We start from the raw sequence: 22224 nt of genomic DNA on the forward strand, positions 1-22224 counted from the left end.
GATAAAGACATCATGTAGGATTTCAGGGGCCCACTGTTGCCACCAGAATGCTAAGCTAAACTGCAAAGTTTGTCTTTGGATCCTCTCACCTCCTACTCTGAATCACCTCCTGTTTCCTGCCTTCATACCATTCCCTATAGCCCACACCCAAGGTGCCCAGTGTGCTCAAGTTGACTTTTGGCTATCCAGTGTTGCCCACCTCACTCATGTCTTACTCCTGCCTCAGTAAAAATTCCCATTTCTAGCATGTACCTATTCTTTTCCTATAGATGTTCATGTGATATGAAATAACTCTAAGATGTGAATATAACTAATAGGAATAACTCTTGTCAGGGGTGGGAGGAAGTTGTTAAAATGAATCACTAGGGAGAAGCATTGTGGGGCTTTTTTTTGCTGCACGTATGGGGGAAGAGATTTTTTTTTTAGCTGAATCCTTTCTGTTCCTTTAGTAAGTATCAGGAGAAAAATAACAAACTACGTAGAACTAGCATTATAACCATATACCTACCTCAGGACAACCATCATCTAGTCAGATCTGCCAAGGTCTTTGTTCAGTAGAATGACACACTGCTACTAAAGATCCCTGCACTGTCACTTCATTATTAACCTAGGCTGATGATTTTATTACCAAAGTAAATCTCGCTTTTTATTTCAAATACAGACAACTCTGCTTACTACGGTCCTTTCACATGGTCACTATCTTTATCTAATCCATGCAGTCTCTTCAGCCCAAGAACTGGAATAGTCATATAAATAAAGTCAATTACACTCATAATCCACAGAGAAAGATAAAAGTAGAAAGCAAGCAAGGGATTGGGCTGTTCTCTTTAGAATAGCATGTCCCCTGAGACATAGGCTATTCTTCCTAAGGATTTGTGGGATTTCTCCTACAGTGTGGCTTCATGAAGTTCTAAGTTTTAGTAGCTTCCAGAATAAGAAGACATACCCAAAGTCAAATAAATCCAGGCATTTAAAAATAACTCACATATAGTTCCTACCCTGCTCTCCCTCTTCCCACAAAAGAGCTGCCATTGTAGCTCAGTGTAGTGTGATAAAGAAAGAAGAAAAAGAAAAACCTTGAATGATTTTACACAATCTCTGAGTTCACATGAAGGAAAGAAAGTACCAACAGAATGGACCTGACTCCTGGGACAATCAGTTTGGCTTACCCCTCAAATCTAAAACTACCTTTCTCTCGCCTTGACTGAATGATTTTTGCTAAAATAAATTTTGTGATATTGTCCCAAATGTTACCAAAGACCTGAGTTAAAAAGCACATCTTTAAAAATTGTTATTTAATCATCAGGGTGAATCATCTTATTCTCCTCCTACCTAGCTGAGACAGTTTTGCTAAAAGGATAAGAATTCCGATTAGGGGGAGGGGGGAAGGCAGGTAGTTTTGGAGCATGGAGCATTTTGAGAGATATAAAAAGTCTGTGTAAGATGATAAACTGGCAGGTAGAAGAGGGAAGGAAAAGAAGACTGGAACTAACTTTTACTGAGAATTTACTCTGTGCCAGGTACCATGTTAGGAACTTATACATTATCATCCGTATTTTACAGTAAAAACCCATACTTAGATTAAATCATTCTTCCAAAGGTCATACAGCTAGTAAAAGTGCAGATCTCAGATGTGAACCAAAGACAATTTAACCACAAAACTCTAAAAGAGGTTAAGTACCAAAACAAATAGGATCAGCCCCTGACTGAGATAAGAAGAAATTCCCTTCTGACTAGTTTCTTAATTGGTCCAAAGGACCTATAAGCCAGGCTATATAACCCAGCTATGTTAGAGATCAAATAATTTTTTATAGTTTGTGAGCATAAACAGATTCAGAATTACAGATAAATGTTTTCAAGTCCCAAATATTTTTGTCCCAAAATTTCAAAAATACTCCTACTCTCAGTTTAGAAATTGGTTTAATTTAACCCAAACACAAATGATTTGTGGATCATGAGCTATACTAGATTATCTGTTTCAGTTTTCATAACCATATTTAATCAGCTTGAATACGCAACAATTTGATTAAAGATATCTTATACAGCACTTATTAGTGCCAGACCCATGGAGTTTAATATTTTCTGTTCCTGTCCCTACTTAATTCATGGTCTAGAAGGAGACATTGTTTCATAAAAATATCTATAAAAATGTGATAAATGCTATTAGGCATGTATAAAGTGTTATGAGAAAACAAAAAGAAAATTTAGGGTATGGTACTACTGTTATCTGACTCTCATTCACAGACACACACCTCCAGGATGCTGCCTTTGCATAAGAAAGTGTGGCAGGGAGCGGGGTATGAACATATATATGTATTTCCTTATACTTTCAAAAGGAAATGCTGGAAGGACAGGCCAGAAACTAATTAAAATGATTGCTAATTAGGAGTGGGGCAGGAGGATGGGTTGGAGGGGACAGAATGAAAGCGAGGCTTCTCTGAGTAAATCTTTTCTTTTAAAAAATAATTTTTGAATTTTGTGACATGTTTTACAGATTTACAAAATAAATCAACAAAGAAAAAACCAACTCCTGTCCTACCACCCATGCCATTAAAACAAAGCAAATTCAACAACACAGTAATAAACCAGAAGTTTCTTAGGGGGGATTCCTTCTGCAGTGTTCTTTAAGACCTGAATTCCCAAGTCTTGGTAGTAGAGGTCATAAGAGGCACACTATCTAAATGTGTCCAATGTAAACAAACGTTTCCCTACAGAACTTAGAGAGATTACTCGTGAGGTGGTGGAATTTTACAGCACACAAGGACAGCCACTGCTTTGGTTTATAGCTTTATTCAATTCTACATATCTTTGTTGTCTTTTTAATCCTCCCCACATCATAAGTTTTTCTTCCATTACTTCAAAGAGCAGGATAAGTGAAATAAGTCTTATCTAGATATATCCTTATAAGCTTTTGTAATACAAAGAAGAAAAAGAAGATCCCAAAAAGGCCCTGCTAGTGTGAGGATGTGATTCCCTCCCTAGCTCTGGAAAATACCTGTCTATATCTTAACAATTCTCTTCCTTTTATTTTTTAGATGACTTAAAAAATTTTAGATAAAATTCAAATAACAAAATTCACCACTTTAACAATTTTGAAGTGGACAAATTCAGTGGCTTTTAGTATACGCACAGGCTGTGCAACAATTACCACTATCTAATTCCAGAACACACTCATCACCCCCAAAAAGAAACCCTGTACCCCTTAAGCAGTCACTCCCTTTTATTTTGTAAGTCTCTTTTTCTGAGATTCTTAATAACACAACTTTGGACCTCCCAGATTATTCTTTTATAGTTTTAAACTTTTTCTTCCTATTTTTATTTTTTTGTTCTGTATTCTGGGAGACCTTTTTTTTTTTTAACTATTTAAAAAAATTTATTGAAGTATAGTTGATTTACAATGTTGTGTTAATTTCTTCTGTAGAGCAAAGTGACTCAGTTATACATATTTATATGTTCTTTTTCATATTCTTTTCAATTATGGTTTGTCAGGATATTGAACATAGTATAGAGTAGGACCTTGTTTATCCATCCTATATATAATAGTTTGCCTCTGCTAATCTCAAACTCCCATTCCATCCCTCCCCTACCCCTCCTCCCCCTTGGCAACCACAACTCTGTTCTCTATATCTGTAGGTGTGTTTTTGTTTCATGGATATGTTGATTTGTATTGTATTTTAGATTCCACATATAAGTGATATCATATGGTATTTGTCTTTCTGGGAGACTTTCTTTTTTTAAAAATAAATTTATTTATTTATGGCTGCGTTGGGTCTTTGTTGCTGTGGGTGGGCTTTCTCTAATTGCGTTGAGCAGGGGCTACTCTTCATTGTGGTGCGCGGGCTTCTTATTGCGGTGGCTTCTCTTGTTATGGAACACAGGCTCTAGGTGCATGGGCTTCAGTAGTTGTGGCTCATGGGCTCAGTAGTTGTGGCTCACGGGCTCTAGAGCACAGGCTCAGTAGTTGTGGCGTACGGGCTTAGTTGCTCCGTGGAACGTGGGATCTTCCTGGACCAGGGCTCGAACCCATGTCCCCTGCTGGCAGGTGAATTCTTAACCACTGTGCCATCAGGGAAGTCCGAGACTTTCTTGATTATATTTTCTAGTCCTTCTATTGAAAAAAACTTTAAAAATTTTAGTAATATTTCAATTTCAAAGAGCTTTTTCTGTATGTTTCTTTTTCAAAACATTTTACTGTTTTATTATTCTGGGTATATTAATAAGATAATTGAAAACATTTTCTTCTGTTTCCTAAGTCACCTCTCTTTCCTGTACGACAAATTTTTGTTTGTCTGTTTGTTTTTTAACTTTCTTTCATGCTGCTGGTTTTTCCCATTTTCTGAAAGATCCTTGGGTGTCCGTTCACATTTAGGGTAATAGGATAGGGAAACTGTCCTTTGCAAAAGGGAAATGCTGGAAGGATAAGCCATAACTACTTAAAATGGTTACTAATAAGGGGTGTAGAGCAGGGAAGACTAAGACAAGTGTATTACTTTAGTGTGAGTATGTGGGGAACCAAACTAGAAGGCTGGAGAACCCTGAATTCTAGTATGAAAACGAATTATTTTGGAGCATCAACATTCACACTAAAAGCCTCAGCTTTCTCCAAACATTTGATTCAATTTCCTTCTGGAAGAACTATGTGGTGTTTACATGGGGGAAAATGCAGACTGCCTGAGTGGAGGTGGCGGTGGGAGGAAGGTAGGGACACAGTGGACTAGTGGGAGCAGTCTCTCATTTGCAGTCATTCAATTAGTCTTGTTTTCAGCCCCAATTCTCACTTCTGCCATCTCTGTCCCTGAGTCTTCTTTGGAGTTCTGTTGGGCTGGTCCAGTTCTACCCTAGCGTTCTCCAGGCTGTCGCTTCTTGGCTTGTTTCTTTCTTCAACCCACTCCCATCTACTTTCCAACTTCCAGAAATTTCTGAAAATGTCTTGTTGATTGATGACTCAACCATTTGCTTCTCTGTGTTGATTTGGTACCTTTTATTTCAATGGACTCTCAAATGCTGACCTCTAGTCCACCATCTTGAAGTAGTACTTTTAAGGAAAGGGAAAAATTTGACTTTCTATAGAAATGTACAGAAATACAATAGGACCAGTCAGTTCTATTTTCTTTCATCTTTTCATAGTACTTGTTATCTATGACTATCTAGATAAACACTAAGTACTTCTCTGATATTTAATAGAATTTTCATGATTATGGGTTCTTAACTTATCATTTGTAGAACTTTCTATGTTCTGGTATTGCATGTTTCTGGGGGAGAATTCCACTGTTTTCATTAGAATTCCAAGGGGTCTATAACCTAAAATGAATGCACTCTCTCAAATAGTGTTAGAAGGTAAAAATCCCCATTCCACGATGCTAGTTTGAGTTTTGCTCTTAAATTGCAGGTGTTTAAATCACACAAAAATATTAAAGTTTAAGAATAATTTTGAAGTTTTTTAAAAACCCCAAGGCAATCAGTAAACAAATGGATGTATAATGTGTCAGCTAGAAGTGGGAGTTTTTTTTAGGAACACATCCAAATGCATTATGTGTTATTCAGTTGCTTAACAAATAACGGAAAGGCCTCACTCAGGGCTTTACTGCTCTTGTACAGCAGCTGAGGGTGCTGAGAAATGGGGATGCCAGATAAGTTCCCAAACTTACGACCTGGATAGCTACTTGGAATACAGCCATTCAGGTAAAATGTCAAGTTTTACACTAGAAGACCCAGCTACTAAATTATAGGAGACCTAGATGTTGAGTTAAGATTAGGCTAAAAAGTAACAAAGAAGGGGAGGAACTGAATGGAATATTAGCCAAGAGTGTCATTGTCTACACAAAATAAAACTACAAGATGTTAATTCTGGTTCTTTAAGACAGGTTTTGCTGAAGCTGCCTAAATCAATTTTTGGGTTCTAAGCAAAAAATTGAGTCATATGGCACTTCATATACTAATTCAGATAATTGTTTTATATGTATTTTGACAATAAGTAAAAATTAAAAAAAACACTAACATGGCAAGAAGAGTTGTGTGGATAACAATGTATGATTTTAACCTCTCTTAAATATAAATATTTGTTCAAAATAGGAAAATATAAATATGTGTGCATTGTGAAAGAAAAAAAATTCAATGACACTTATTAAAACATGGTAAAGAAGACTTTAATACAGTTGGGGGGAAGCTATCAAGATTGGTATAGGGAAGCCTTGTTGAAAACAGGCCAGGGTGATGAGACATCACCTGGGAATAACCCATCAAATATTGAGAGTGGAGGTTCTGTTAAATTGGTTTGGCAGGGTTCTTCCTAAAACTAGATTTAATGAGGAAGTACAGAGATGGGCTTGGGAGACAGCTCAGGAGACTGACAAACGTTTGGTCAAGCAAAGAATCTTTGTTAGCATTTACAGTTAATGGCCACAATGAAGGTCAGCCATACAGTATGTTATACATATTATAGTAGTGCCTAAAACCTGGGTTATAAGTCGGTTTGGTTGGAATACCTTAAGAGAAAGAAAAGCTAATGCTCATTGATGAATTAAATCCATGTGGTTTTGCTTGGTTCGATAAACTGAAGGTAAACTTTTTTCTGTTAACACCTTCAGGACACAAGGAACAACATCTGAAGATTAATGTTTACCACACAATTTTTTTTTTTTTGGCCGCACTATGCGGCATGTGGGATGTGAGGTCTTAGTTCCCCAACCAGGGATCGAACTCATGACTCCTGCAATGGAAGTGTGGAGTCTTAACTGCTGGATTGCCAGGAAAGTCCCTGATTACCCTGTAATTTTATATGTGTAAACTATTTAGCTGACTGAACTGCATGTACCCTGGAAGATATATATCTGAATGAATCTTATTTGTCTATTTTCATTTGCTTTGTTCAAACAGACTATCATCAGAAAGATTTCAGTTAATCAAAGGTTATAGTTCATTGTGGTTTTACTATAAAATTTTATAAACCAAAGAAACGCCCCATTACCTACCTAAGCGATGAAATCCAAAGGTGAATCTTTTGGTTGGTGATTTTGAAGACAGCCACAAAGCAAGCAGGGTCAGTATGATGGCACTTAGGTCAGTTAACATATGAAGTGCATCTGTCATGATTGCTAGGCTATTTGCAATGTATCCACCTTAGAGTAAGGGTGACAGGAAAGAAGGAATAAGTTAATTAAAATAATAAACATAAGCAATCAAACCAAAAATATGCAGCATCCTACAAAACATGAACTTCTAACTAAAGTTAACTAAATACTTATCCTATTGCAATTAAGTCAAGGTATCCTGAAATTTTATGCAAAACATTAACTATGCATATTTTTCTAATGGTGAAGATGTCCATTTCCAGGAACAGATTCTCTGAGGAGTAAATGACCTTAAAAAATTTAAGAGCCATTAAATGGGGGCTGACACAAAGAGAAGTTTTGTGTGTTTAGCAATACAGTTTTTACTCAACCTACTAATTCTACTATTAGACAGTGAAATTAATAACCACCATATCTAAATATTACAATAAAGCTGAATAAAAGGTAGGTATTCACTTGTTTGGGAGGGTTTGAACATAAACTGAAGAAATTTCACAAAATGTTCATTAGTTCAAAACAAAAGATAAAAATTAACTGATTCTCTTCGGTATAAACAGCAATGTCTCCTAATAGAGGGATAAAAGATGGTATTTAGAATACAATTTTTATATTAGTTTTCCAGTATTATGTATTATTATACATAATAATAATGTGTATATTTCATATATGTGGGTGTGTATATGTATTTTATATATGTGTGTATATATATATATACATAATAATATATATATATGTGTACATATATACATATATATGTACTTATTTATGACCATTATGGTCAACCAATTTTCCTAGCACCATAGAATAAGTTTTTATAATATAATACAGGGTATTCAAACTTTTATGTATATCAGAATCACCTGGAAGTTTTGTTAAACTATAGACTTCTTGACCCCACTCCCAGAATTTCTAATTCAGTAGGTCTAGATGGGGCCTGAGAATTTACATTTCTAACATGTTCCCAGGTGATGCTGATGCTTCTGGTCTTGTAACCACACTGAGAAATACTGTTATAATGTATAGCAGAACTTCATGATCAGGATGTTGTGACACATAAGTGTGCTGAGATGTTGATTCCCCTATTCCTGGGATGTGTATGCAGAGTCAAGAGCAGCAGGAGAACTGGGGCTGGTGATCTTGTAGTCACATCCATTTACTCCAGCCAGTGTGCTCTATAGAAATATCATTTTTTATGTATTCCCTTACATGAAAAAGCTGGAATCACTGACAGAAAATACAGCTTGGCAGTTAATAACATGGAGCTTTGAAATCTCAGAGACTGAGCAAGTTACTTACCATTTTTGAGGTTCAGTTTACTCATCTATAAAATAAGGATAATACTCTAAAGCCACACTGTGCAATAAAACTGAGATGATGGAAATGTTCTATCTGCGCTGGCCAATGGAGCAGCAACTAGTCACAGGTGGCTTTTGAGAATTTGAAATACGGCTAGTGCAACCAAGGAATTGAATTTATTTAATTTTTGTTAACCTAAAGAGCCACATGTGATGATCACCAGCAAAAACAGCAGAGTAAGGACCTATGAAAATCATCTCCTCCATAAAAGCCATAAGAACATGGGCAAAAATTGTCCAAATCAGCATTCTGAAAACTATGGAAATTAAACAAAGGCTGATACAGGTAGCATCTATTCAAGGAAAAAGGCTGAATCTTGGTAAGAAGCTCACTAGCTCTGTGGCACTTTAACTTGCCTTATACCCAATCTCCCCCTCTTCAGTTCTATGGTAGCCTTGAAAACTAACAAGCAGCAACCACAGTGAAAACCTCAGCCTGGCAGCCGCTGCAAGGAATAGGATGGCGTTAGAGCTCCTTAAAAGCTCCATTGCGGGCTTCCCTGGTGGTGCAGTGGTTGAGAGTCTGCCTGCCGATGCAGGGCACATGGGTTCGTGCCCTGGTCCGGGAAGATCCCACATGCCGCGGAGTGGCTGGGCCCGTGAGCCATGGCCACTGAGCCTGCACGTCCAGAGCCTGTGCTCCGAGCTTGGCCCTGGTGCAAACCTCGGTCAGTGTTTGTCAAAAACTATCAGAGGCAATCGTTTAACACAGCAGCTGCCTGAAGCAATAATAAGTGTGTATCATGTGTTCTGAAATTTTACAATGATGTACCTGGTGTGGGATTATTTTCATCCAATTTGGGCTTTTATTGACTCTTTTTTTAAAAATTTTTTTATTTTATTTATTTTTTGGCTGCATTGGGTCTGCGTTGCTGCGCGCGGGCTTTCTCTAGATGCAGAGTGGGGGCTACGCTTCGTTGTAGTGCACAGGCTTCTCATTGAGGTGGCTTCTCTTGCAGAGCACAGGCTCTAGTGTGCGGGCTTCAGTTGTGGTGAACAGGCTCAGTAGTTGTGGCTTGTGGGCTCTAGAGCACAGGCTCAAGAGTTGTGGTGCACGGGTTTAGTTGCTCTGTGGCATGTGGGATCTTCCCAGACCAGGGCTCAAACCTGTGTCCCTGGCATTGGCAGGTGGATTCTTAACCACTGCGCCAGCAGGGAAGCCCTATTGACTCTTTCTATCTGGAATTGTATACCCTTCAGTTCTGGGGAAATTTCTTTTTCTTTTTTTTTGGAAAGGATTCTCCTTTTTTTTTTTTGCGGTAAGGATTCTCCTTTTTTTTAAAAAAAATACTTGGTTGCGCTAGGTCTTAGTTGCGGCAGGCGGCCTCCTTAGTTGCGGTATGTGGGCTTCTCAGTTGTGGCATGCGAACTCTTAGTTGCAACATGCATGTGGGATCTAGTTCCCTGACCAGGGATCAAACCTGGGGCCCTGCATTGGGACCGTGGAGTCTTAACCACTGTGCCACCAGGGAAGTCCCTGGGGAAATTTCTTAAACTGTGTTGTTGATAACTTCTTTCCTTCTGCTTTCTCTATTCCCCAGACTCCTATTATTTGGAATTTGAACTAATATACTAATTTTCTTGCTTTTTTTCTCCCATTATCTTCTCTTTTTGCTATATTCTGTGAGAGGTGACCTTAATTCACCTTCTAATTTGTTTGGAGTTAAAATTTTAAATGTTTGTATTAGGGCTTCCCTGGTGGCTCAGTGGTTGAGAGTCCACCTGCCAATGCAGGGGACACGGGTTCGTGCCCCAGTCCGGGAAGATCCCACATGCCGCAGAGCGGCTGGGCCCGTGAGCCATGGCCGCTGAGCCTGCGCGTCCGGAGCCTGTGCTCCACAACGGGAGAGACCACAACAGTGAGAGGCCCGCATACTGCAAAAAAAAAAAAAAAAGTTTGTATTATTCAAAAGCTCTATTTTCTACTCTGAATTTCTTTTAAAAAGTAGCCTATTCTAGTTTCATGGATTCATGATCTTATTTTATCTCTGTGGATACTTATTGTATTATTATACTATTATATCTGACTGGCTCTTAAACAGGTTTTAATGAACTTTCCTTATTTTAGCCTTCCTCTTTAACCACACTTATAGGGGTACCTGGTACAACCAATTCTGGGCCTGCTTAGGATTCTCTAGTGTAGTTCTCAAGTGTAGTCCTCAGGGTCAGCAGTATCAGCATCTCCTGGGAACTTGTTAGAAAATCCTCAGGCCCTACCCTACCCCAGACCTACTTAATTAGAAACTCTGGTCCAGCAATTTGTTTTTTAATAAGTTGTCTAGGTGTTTCTGATGCATTAGTATAAACTAGATTGGTTCTTGGCTTTCCCCACTGCTTGTTTAGGAGTTGGCTTTCTTGGGTCAAGTCAGTTACCTCTTTTACCTGATTCCTTTCTAGTTTGTGTTGCTAGAGTCTCCTCTCAGGTTTTCCCCACCTGTGTGGAGATATATATATATATATATATATATATATTCTATATATATATGTGTATATGTATGTGTGTGTGTATATGTGTGTGTGTGTGTGTGTCTGTGTATTTTAAATCCTTTTACTGTAGTTTAAGAGAGTACAACTAGATGCATGAGTTCATTTGCCATCTTTACCTGGAAGTCTATTTGCATTCATTCTTTAAGTTTTTTCATTCCCAATAAAATGCAGCTGTTAAAACAATCAATAACTGTTACTAAATCCAGAGGATATTTTAGTTCTCATCTTATCAGGCCTCTCAGCAGCTTATTCCATTTTGAAATACTCTTTTCTTCAGTTCTGGGATACCCATTTGCCTTCTGCCTGACTTCTAAAGTTGTAGTTCCTCAAAGCTGGGGCTCTCTAGATAATTTTTTCTATTGCTATGGCATTACATACTGTTTCTCTCTCTGCCTTGACCTCCCTTCTGAATGACAGACTTATATGTAACAGCTCACTAGACATCTTTGTCTATTTCACATACATATGATACTTAACATGCCTAAAACAACCCTTGAGCCCATGCTTAAATCCTGCTCTGTATTTTCTCCCTGGTTCATAACTGACATACATTCCCATATGCTCAGCTGCTTAGGTAAGAAATTTCAGAATCATTCCTGATACTGCTCTCCCATCAAGTCTCACATTCAAACCATTAGCCATTTTGCCATTGTTACCTCTAGAATGTTTCTCAATCAGTACATTTTTCTCCATCCACTCCAGTTCAAGCCATAATCATTTCTTGTCTGGACCTCTGCAAAAGTATACTTGCTTCCACTCTTGTACCCTCCAATCCACTCTCCATATGAGTCAGAGTAATCTTTTAAAAAGATAAATCCCATCAGGTCAATCTCCACTCCAAAGCAGTCACTGGCTCCCCGTTGTACTTAGAATTAAAGACTAAACTCATTTAATATGGTCTCTCATGACCTCCCTGGTCTGGTCCCCCTGTCTCTTTCCCTTTTACTTACTACATTCTGGCCAAACTGGTCTTCTTTTTAGATCCTCTTAAAGAATTGAAGGTTTTAGGAGTTTTGAACTTGCTGTTCTCTTTGGTCGAAAACATCTTCCTCCATTCCCTTTGCTCAAATTACTCCTAATATTCTGTTTTTTTGGGTTTAACTGTATGTGGCTCATACATAAACCATGTCCTGCTGGACATGTCTAAACTATGTCTTATAGTATCTTGTTCTTTTTCTTCACAGTACTTAAGGCCATTTGAATTTTAAATTTATTTGTGTGTTTATTAATACCTGTGTCCTCCACTACAGGAAGATATAATGTCCTCCAAACATTAGATTAAGTGTTTTAGATAGTAGGGAGCATAAGTTTTGTTCTCCATTGTATATAGCAAGTACTTAAAAAATACTTGCTGAATTGATCTTGCCTAAGGTCTCAGAGCAAATCCAAGATTCAAAATCAAGTTTCCCCTTTCAGATCTTTAAAATACTTCATTTTAAAATTACTCCATACTTCCTACATAAGATGCTTTATTTCTAAGTGCTTTCGACACACTTTAATAAATGCTCTACTGTATACAATTTAATTCTATGTAACATTCTGAATAATATTGTTAATGTCTATTCTAAGTACTAGCATCTCTACAGTGTTTAACAAAAGATTTTCATATTTGAAAATAAAGTTAGTATTTGAAAGGAAATACTTATTGTAGCTTTCACAAAACATCATTTACCAAGTAAGAGATTTAAATAATGCTAAGTCAGGACAATTATATCTTAGTAATTTTTATAGGTGTAAACTCTAATTTTAAGGGGGAAATTGTGATTAATGTGATTTTAACTTCAAATATTAACTTCAAGAATCACTAAGTCTGAATGACTCAATATTCTAACTGGGAATTTGGGCAAGTCATTGACTCTTTTTTTAAAAAAAATAGATTTATTTATTTATTTTTGGCTGCATTGGGTCTTCGTTGCTGCACGCGGGCTTTCTCTAGTTGTGGCGAGCGGGCTTCTCATTGCGGTGGCTTCTCTTGTTGCGGAGCACAGGCCCTAGGTGTAGGGGCTTCAGTAGTTGTGGCTCACGGGCTCTAGAGCACAGGCTCAGTAGTCGTGGCGCACGGGCTTAGCTGCTCCGCATCATGTGGGATCTTCCCGGACCAGAGCTTGAACCCATGTTCCCTGCATTGTCAGGTGGATTCCCAACCACTGAGCCACCAGAAAGCCCCAAGTCATTGACTCTTAATCTGCTGACCATGCCTTATCTGATCTGTTTCACTTCTGTCTTTAATTTCTTCATAGCTTAAACATTTATAATTCTCTAACAGCAATTATTAATTAATTAAACAAAATTTTATTGAGTGTTTACTCTGTGCTAGTCATTGTGCTAGGTGCTGGTAATTCAGCTTATATTTCAATGGACACTGATATTAAACAAGTGAATATACAAACAAGATAATCTCAGGTGCTGAGGGCTTTTAAAGCTGGGGAAGGAACAGGGGAGAAGGGAGGTTGACTTTAGGCAGTTGGAAAGGTCTCTAAGAGGTATCTTTTGTGATGAGACACGAATGACAAGAAGGCAGCCAAGAGAAGATTTGGGAAAAGGCAGTCCATATAAAGCAGTGCTTTTCAAATTGCAGGCTGTGACCCACTTGTAGACCATGAAATTAATTAAGTGGGCTGGGACCATAATTGAAAAAACAGTAGAACACAGCACATGAAGTAAAATTTTTGTTTTAGTTATTCATATATTTATACAAATGTATATGTGTGTGTACATACATACATACGTATGCATGCATGCCTACACGGGTCACAATGTTAAGTGTATTTCTTACTATAGTGAACTCAAAAAAGTTTGAAAGCCAGAGGTAGAGAGACCACTCAGTCTGAAGGTCTTATGGGCAGGAAAACAGCTTTGTGAGTCATAGGGAGAAAGAAGGCCAGCATGGCTGAAGTGAGCACTGGCGAGAAGTGGTATGAAAAGAGGTAGGAAATGTATATAATTTTCCTGCACATAACCTCCAGCCAGCATCTTAAATCTGGACTGCCACCTTTGTTCTTGTCATGGTTCATCATTAAGAGAACACAGGAGGGAATTCCCTGGCGGTCCAGTGGTTAGGACTCTGCATTTTCACTGCTGAGGGGCCGGGTTCAGTCCCTGATCCGGGAACTAGGATCCCAGAAGCCACACGGTGTGGCCAAAAAAAAAAAGAACACAGGAGAATAATCTCCCTGCTTTAATGTCACTTTCTCAATTGTCACTAAAAGAAGTTAGCAGTTACATTAATGTGACTCTGAAATTAATATCTAAACTGAGCATGTATTTTATAGTAAGACTGCATTACTTGAATAATTAAAAATGAAAAATAAAACCAAGTTCTATAAAACCCAGGGGAGCCTTCTGGCCTTCAGATCCTCCTTATAATGAAAAATGGTGAGGTCAGTTAGCATTATTTAGCTTTGCAAATTTCTTGAATATAAACACAAAAGGAAATAGTAAGAGACCACTTAATTCAAATGTAGAGGGAAAAAAATCAAGACAACGGGACTGTAGATGTAGCTTTTCAATTACCCACTTAAGTGTCCTCATAATTTATTAATATTTAACCTCTGGGTCCTCTGATCTCTTAAAAAAGAAAAAGGTGGAGCAGGTGTTCAGTAAGGTCCCTTCATACTGTAAAATTTTATGATTCTAAATAATTGTAGAATCATTTACTATTTAAAAGGTTGCAAAAATTAACCTGGTGTTTTATCAGATTTTTTTTTTAAAGAGGAAGTTACAGGATATATAATGAAGATAATGTCCTTAACTTTACAGTAGATGACACAGTGTTTGGAGAATCAGAAGAAAAGGTCAGAGTTATCTTTGGAAGTTTGTTGTACCTAGGCTGATCTGCACTTTGGAACCGTGAGGCCTTTTCACATCAGTATATTGATAAATAACAAGCTTCCTAAAAAGAAAGTTTAAACGCCAAGTTATGTGTAACTACAGCTTGACAAAGACTCTCCAGGCAAGGTAAATGGAAAGTGAGTTGGCAACACAACTCACCTACAAGTTCTCCAATCATGAAAAGCAAGTAAAGAACGGCAGCAATGGTCAATCTGGTTTTCACCTTTCTCTGCGTCAGCAACTCTCTCTGTTTGCTGCAGTTGTCACAGGGGTCCACCTTCAAACTCAGCTGACTGTTGCTCAAAGGTAAGTCCTGGTCCAGCAAGGAATCATCGTCGGCCTGGAGGGCCGGGTGCGCCCCGTTAACAGGCCTTTCCGGGGTTTCAGAACCATCGTCGGCCACCACAACTCGAAGTTTGTTAAATCGAGAAAGCCCCTCATCCCCCACCTCGTCCGAGAAGTCAAAGGCGCTGGTGTCATTTAAAAACAGCGGCGCATCGTCCTTCCTCAGCAGAGATTTGAGGCGCTTCCACACGCCGGATCCGGCCATGGCAGAGGCTGTGCGGCCGCGGCGCCGAACGGCTCGGTGCAGGCGGACGGCCGGCGGCTCCTACTTCACCCGAGTGCCAGTTCCCGATGGCACTGCCGCGCGTCCCTCCCCATCCTGTAGAAAACGAAACTCATTATAAATTAAAAGCGCCCCAACAAAGCCCACAAGTTCCGAAGCCCGGGGCAGCGGGGGAGCCGGGGCTCCGAAAGGGGGGAGCGCTCTACCTGGGGCGCCGCCGCGGTGCCGCAGCTCATCTCTCCGCCCCCGGCCGGCTCGGCGGGGCCGGCACGCACAGCTCGGCCCGGGGCTGCGGGGCAGCGGGGCCGTCCTCGCGCCTGCGGCGCCCACAACTCCAGGCCGGCTCCCCGGGTCTGGTCTGACAGGTTCGAGGTCGGGCGCCCGCGGCCGCCGCCCCTCCCCGCCCTGCGCGAGGCCGCGCGCGTGCGCCGGAGCAGCCGCGGGCGAGGCGCGCGAGGGAGGAGTCGGCACGAGGACACGCAGGCCCTGCGCGCTGAGCAGGGGCGCCCGCGAAGGACGGGACAGGGGCGCCCCTCGTCCCGCTCCTGGATGCGGATCCCGCGGGCCCGCCTCTGCCCGGGGGACACTCACAGGCGAAGCCCCAGTCTCCCGCGCGGCCCTTCCACTTCCCGAGGCTGAGAGGCATGAGTGGATGGAGCTGGAGTCCGCGGGTTAAGTGGGTAGATTCGAGCGGTCCCGCCCACCCGGGGCTGGGCGTTGCTGCCGGGAGTTCGCTCCACCGAAGGAGGGCCTAGAGAATCCTGGGCTGGGATTTGGGTTTCTGATGCTCGATAGAAAACGAATTTAGCGTTTGCTTTTAAGTGGGTTGCTGAGCCGCTTTTGTCTCCTCGAATTGCTGCCTCTCTGGCAAATTGGCAGAATTTGCTGCACAGTGAGGTCAGCTTGGAGAGGGCAAGGCTTGTGGTCGTCAGCAGTTCTGTGTCCTGCGTTATATTTACTGTTTTTTTCAGCAAATGTGTGTTGTCCTCTGTGTGCTCACCGCCAGGTTCCTTTTGCCTCCAAGGTATTTACAGTATGGACTAAACCCCAGCACAGAAAATCTAGTAGAGGTATCTGTACTGGCCGTTGGTTTTGTTTAACAACAAGATTTAAAAAGAATTAAGTTTTTAGTAGTAGCTTCTAATTTAGATCTACATTTTAAGGACAAAATGAAGTGACAATAAGCCCCGCCTCCCGCTTCTCCAGCGATTCCCTGGATGGGTTTTAGGGGATTCGGAGGCCTTAAAATTTTGTGGGTATATGTATTTTCTTGAGTAAGTCCCTTAGCTTTCATCATATTCTCAAATGGGCACTCAAGATTTAAAACAACACTGTTAGAAGAACTCATAGATCAAGCCTCTAGCTTCTACTTGGAGTTGAATTACAGTGCAAACTCCCATTTATCCAATGTTTAGAAATGTATTTTGACAACAGTCTACATGAATTACCAAATTTCAAGTTACAAAAAATACAATAGAAAGTCATATGAAACATCATTTTCCTCTGAAGATCCCGATGATACTTTAGAATCTTGCATGTCTCTGGTGCAAGAGCAGCAACTGTTTTTGGAATCCAGGGCAGTCCATCACTTTTGAATGCCCACAGTATTCCTGCAGAGCTGCAGCCTTGGGGGTCAGGTCTAGGGAACTGGGGGTCAGAGATCCCCTAGTTCCCTAGACCCAGAATACTCAATAACCAGGGGACCCAGGTCATTATCGACAGAAGGGAGAAAGTTTCCTGAAGGTTGCTTTCTTAATTCCAAATATCTTAATCCACCCAGATTGGGAGTAGTTTCTTTGTTGTTTTTACTTTTAGTTTGTTACATTGCCTGACATTCTACTGCTGAGAGATACAAATGAATAGAGCAAGTATTTCAGGAATGTGATCACTCTTTAGTATACATTTTGCAAATGAGATTCCATTTAAGGAATGGGGATAGATGTTTTTATTTTATTTTATTTTAATTTTAATTTTTTGGGGGGGATAGATGTTTTTAAAGCAAGATGAGGCAAGAGCATGGATTTTGGGGGGTATTTACAGTAAACTTTGTTGGGAAGGGCTGAAGCTCTGCACCCCAGTTTATTTTTACTCTTTTGTGTACTGAGTACCTAGAGAGAGTAATGGGAGGACAACAAAAACTATAGGGTATTTTAAGGTATGTCCACAAATTCTGTGACATACTTCTCATCAATAGGTAGAGCTTAATTCCCCTTCCCACTGAGTGTGGGCTGCTCTTAATGTATAACTTGTGTCTCATTATGAACAGAATATGGGTGAAGTGACAGTGTGTGGCTTATAAGACTAGGTCATAAAAGGCATTGCAGCTACCTTCTTGTTCTCACTCTTGGATCACTTGTACCTAGGGAAGCCAGAGCTATCATGTCATGAGGAACTCAAGCAGCCCTGTGGAAAGGCTCAGATGATGAGGAACTGAGGCCTCCTGCCAACAGCCATATGAGTGAGCCATATTGGAAGTGGATCCTGCAGCCCCAGTAAAGCCTTCAGGTGACTGTAGCTTGGGTGATGCTGACTGAAACCTCATGAGAGATCCTGAGCAGAATCACCCAGATAAGCCACTCTCAGATGACCCACAGAGACTATGAGATGATAAATGTTTATTGTTTTAATATGGTAAGTTTTGGAGTAGTTCGTTACACAACAATAGATGACTAATATAGTCTATATCAACTTTCCTCTGTACCAGGAAAGATACCTTTCTTAGTCTTTTATCACACATGGGCTCTTGTTCCTAGGCCTGCCTTGAGCTAGTGGCATGGTTTCTATCATTGAACTTTAAAATGGGCTAAATAAATAGACTTCTGTGAATAGTCTTGGAATGTAACCACCATTTTCAAACTTATGTCTATGTATTCAGTTTATAACAGTAGACAAACCAACTTTTGAAACAACCCATTTATAAGCTGAGTACTGCCTGCAATTCTGCTAGCTCTTGTTCAGTACGCCATTCTTTTATAAGAGACTTAATACTTCTTTTTAGTATGAAGAGCATTTCTGCATGGGCAAATGGAAAAAGTTGTCAATGATTTAGGCTATCTCTTAACCAGGTAACCCATAATACACAGATTGTTTAGTTAACAGCAGAGGCCTGTCATTTTAACTGCAGGACGCATATCTTGGGGCAGTTAACTGGAATAGATGCAAAATACCCTATATCAAAACCTGTTTTCTGGCCTAGATATCTCTTAGAACAAATGACAATGCTGAAAATAATACTACAGCTAACGTTTACTTAAGGCTTGTTTATGTGCCAGGCACTATGCAGGGGACCTGATTTACCTGAGCTCATTTAATCCTTACAACATCACTATGAAGAAGGTATTGATTCAAAGCATGGGTCTTGGAGTCAGACTGCTTGTGTTAGAATCCTGGCTTTACATCTTAGGGTCCTATAATTTCTGGCAAACTATTTAACCTCTTCGTGCTTCAATTTTCTTACCTATGAAGTGGGGATGATGATGGTACCTGCTTCACAGGGCCGTGATGAGGGTTAATGGATGTAAAGCATGTAAAACTTAGCATACCTAGTTCCTAGCACATAGTAAGTGCTCAATCAATGCCAGCTATTACTATTTTTTTAAGTAGGTGGAGACATGGAACCTCAGGGAGATTAAGTAACTTGGCCACAGTCGTGAAGCTAGCAAACAGAGCAGGAACTCAGTTCCCGGTCAGTTTGGTTTCAGAGCTCAAGCTCTTAACCATCACTCTACACTGTCCCTCTCGGTTTCTTTCTGCATAAAAATGGAATGATCTGCAAAAAAGCATCTAGACTTCTTGCGGTATGTTAGGAGAGATCCCTGTTTCATATATGAAAGATTTGCCAGCACCTGGAGACCTCTGCATTGTCCGGTGAAATCCCTCTTGGGAATGGAGGGGGAGAAAAGTGAAAAGTTTTTTTAAAACTGAAATGTGGAAAAGGTGCTTCATCCACTTAGTCGACAGGTTCCCATGCTGCATATTCCCCATCATGAGAACTCCTTTCTCCATTGGAGTATGTGGCGATAGGAGGTTCCCAGAGGATGTTTTTGGAATGTGTTCCCTTATCTTTTTCAGGAGGGGATGAAAGCTGTTGGGTGGGCATGAACAAGGGTTAGTGATGTGATACACCACTACGGTGAACGGTGAACGTAATCATTTCTTCTTTCTGTGGGTTACTCTGGTAACAGAGAGGCTGGAGATTCAGTTTAACCCCTCCTCCAAGGAAGAAGAAGAAATACCAGAAATAGATTGCCTGAGGACAGGCAGTTGCCTTCTTGGACGGGGAAGAGATAAATGAGAAGATCTCTGGCCCTTGAGACCATCTACCCTGTCACCAACCTGTGAGCCAAAACCTAACAACACCACGCTTAGTCAAGTTCATTGTTTTCATATCTTTGTTTTTGTCTTTGCTTATTGCTTAAATTAAACATTCCTATGGATTTCTCTATCCATGTCTGGCTGAAATGAGAGGGAATAACGAGGTCCCAGCTGGGACGGTAATTTGAGAACTACGCACGCCAGTCTTGGAATCTGGAGGTGGTGGCTGGGCTGAGGGAGCTTGAAGGTGAGGGTGGAACTTGTAGAACCTGGTTCAGCTTCTAATTTTGCCATCCATTCACTATGATCTCTAGCAGTGTACTATTGCTGAGCTTATTTTCTTGTGTGTTAACAGTGGAAAATAATAGTTGTCCTACCTATTTCATAGGGACACTGTAAGAATGCAATGAGATTCTGTATGTGAAAGCGTCCCCTTACCTACTTCACTAGTGAGAACTATTAAAGACCATGCCGTCTGAACCAAATTGCAAAGCAAGGGTACAGACAAATGCTGTCATGAAATATCTTCCACTTGTGCCTGTCCCTTCTAAGGACTGCTACACTCCATCCTTGGTTTATTAATAACATGTTTTGGCTCACTTAGACGTCTAGGTCACCACCACATACGCTTCACTGTTAAAATTCCTTTGTTTCTCTCCTAGGCTCTGTTTGTGTCCATGGCACCTAACATCGTGCTCAGAGCAGGAACCCTGTAACTACATGTGGATTAATGAAAATATTCTGTTTATAGAGAGCTCATCCATGACTTTAAATTCCCCTCTAACAAACATTTCTATTTCTTTAAGCTGGTGTGTAAAGTCATTTGTACGAAATTCTTATTGGTGAGGTCAATGTGTCTCATAATGATTAGAGATTATTGATACACTAGTAGTCAGTTTGTGTTTATACTAGACTTATTTCAAAGAACATTATAACGTTTATGAATTAAGCTGGGACAGAGAAGCAACTGCAGACAAAGTGACTCTTTTGTGGCCTCTGACAACTGGTAGCTTTAAACAATGAAGGCCATTGTATAAGAACTCCCTCCCGGGGTTATTGTGAGGATTAATTAGATTAAAATCTACAAAATGCTTTGACTTTTTCCCAGAATTCTTTTATAAATAAAGATGGCTTTAATTTTTTTTAAAGTATCTTTATATTGGTCCTCCTAGAATCAAATGAAACAAGTTCACCTACTGTTTAACTCTCTGTATTCCCTGAAGCAAAAAGCCAGGCTAAGCCAACCTAAATTACCTTTAATGGTTTTAAGTGGGCTACCAGTGCACACATGACTGAGCAGAATTTAGTACGCTAATCACAAAGATCTTGGTGTATGATTTACATGACACAATAATGCCTTGTAATCACTATGCTACATGGTCATTAGATATTAGTTACTGTAATTATTACAGCTGTTTTATACTGAGCAACAAAGTTTTACTCTCCTCTTTGTTATTTATATTTTAATAACTCACATTCTGCTCGTTTACAAATAGGGTTTCAGGCAGCCTTCCCTTTAGTAGTTCCTCCCTATCTTCAAACATTGCAAATGTTGAAAATTTTCCCTGATACCGGGTACTGTTCGATCCTCATTGTTTGCACAGAAACACATACAGACACCAGATAAAAGACAGGAGTCCTAGATCCAATTCTCCAACAGTTGAGGTTCCTTGGGAACCCCTTTACCTCAGTTTCTTGGTCTCCTTTGTCCCCAGTGACCCACCTGGCCCATGCAGTCCCTTTCCCTGACCCAGAAGGAGCCACTCTGCACATGCTGGTTGACGGGCTGGAGGCAGCAGATTCTCTGGAATAGGCCCACATGAGGTCTGGGGAACAGTAGGACAAGAGGCCTGTTGGGGGGCTTCCCTGGTGGTCCAGTGGTTAAAACTCCGAGCTCCCAATGCAGGGGGCACGTGTTCCATCCCTGGTTGGGGAACTAAGATCCCACGTGCCACATGGCGAGGCCAAAAAAAAAAAAAGGCCTGTTGGGTAGACCAAACTGCGCCTCAATGGCATATTATTTATTTTGAATTAAATTTATGGCCAACAGAAGAAGGGACACTCTGAATCTTCTGTCTTCCTGAAAGCAGAAAATAAATCTCTCATGTGAAAGGTGCACTCCCTGTGTCTGGAGATAGGACACCTTTATCGCCAAAGGTAGGGTATTTGGGCTGAGAAGACTATATAAACAAATCTTACTACTTCTTTAGCTTACTACCCTAAGCCCAAACTCTGTCTTGATTCTTCACTAATTGGGCACCCAGAACCTAAGTGTCTTTGTCCTGTCAATTCCTTACAAATTTGTTTGTCTAAAAAGTATAAAAGCTGCCTGCTTTGGCTACTTCTTAGGTCTCATTTCTATGGGTCCTCCATGGGCGTGAATTAAAATTTGTTCCTTTTTCTCTGTTAATTTTATTATTAACCCAACCACACGAATTCAAGAAGAATAGAGAGGGAAATTTCCCCCTCCCCAATAGACCCACTGTAAATGAGGAACCCGTCTGGCAGGTGCCCAACTGTCCTGGTTTGCTTGGGACAGGGGGGATTCCCCAGGCATGGGGCTTTCGGTTTACCAGGATGAGTTTACCTCTCAGCGAGA

General features: G+C 40.3%; 2 protein-coding genes across 6 annotated transcripts in view; one reads left to right on the top strand and one right to left on the bottom strand.

Annotated features, from left to right (window-relative positions):
* SLC30A4 (solute carrier family 30 member 4) overlaps nucleotides 1-17679 on the bottom strand; it is a 32055-nt gene extending 14376 nt beyond the window's left edge. The window contains exons 1-4 of one of the 3 annotated variants that reach the window (XM_079912606.1): nucleotides 15518-15726; nucleotides 14903-15407; nucleotides 6972-7118; nucleotides 4930-5035 (exon numbers count right to left, since the gene is read on the bottom strand). In XM_079912606.1, coding sequence (XP_079768732.1) covers nucleotides 4998-5035; nucleotides 6972-7118; nucleotides 14903-15293 — 576 coding nt within the window. In that variant the 5' untranslated portion in view covers nucleotides 15294-15407; nucleotides 15518-15726 and the 3' untranslated portion in view covers nucleotides 4930-4997. Of the gene's footprint in view, nucleotides 1-4929; nucleotides 5036-6971; nucleotides 7119-14902; nucleotides 15408-15517; nucleotides 15727-15902 lie in introns of those variants that run through there. The other 2 variants (XM_079912605.1, XM_079912604.1) reach the window with 2 other exon arrangements.
* Nucleotides 17680-19506: 1827 nt separating this feature from the next.
* The window catches only part of BLOC1S6 (biogenesis of lysosomal organelles complex 1 subunit 6), a 49343-nt gene continuing 46625 nt past the window's right edge, over nucleotides 19507-22224 (top strand). The window contains exon 1 of one of the 3 annotated variants that reach the window (XM_079912609.1): nucleotides 19507-19648. The gene's annotated coding sequence lies outside the window, so the exon portion shown is untranslated. Of the gene's footprint in view, nucleotides 19649-19736; nucleotides 19873-22224 lie in introns of those variants that run through there. The other 2 variants (XM_079912610.1, XM_079912608.1) reach the window with 2 other exon arrangements.

Source organism: Stenella coeruleoalba, assembly GCF_951394435.1.
Source record: "Stenella coeruleoalba genome assembly, chromosome: 2".
In the NCBI taxonomy this organism is placed as follows: Eukaryota; Metazoa; Chordata; class Mammalia; order Artiodactyla; family Delphinidae; genus Stenella; species Stenella coeruleoalba.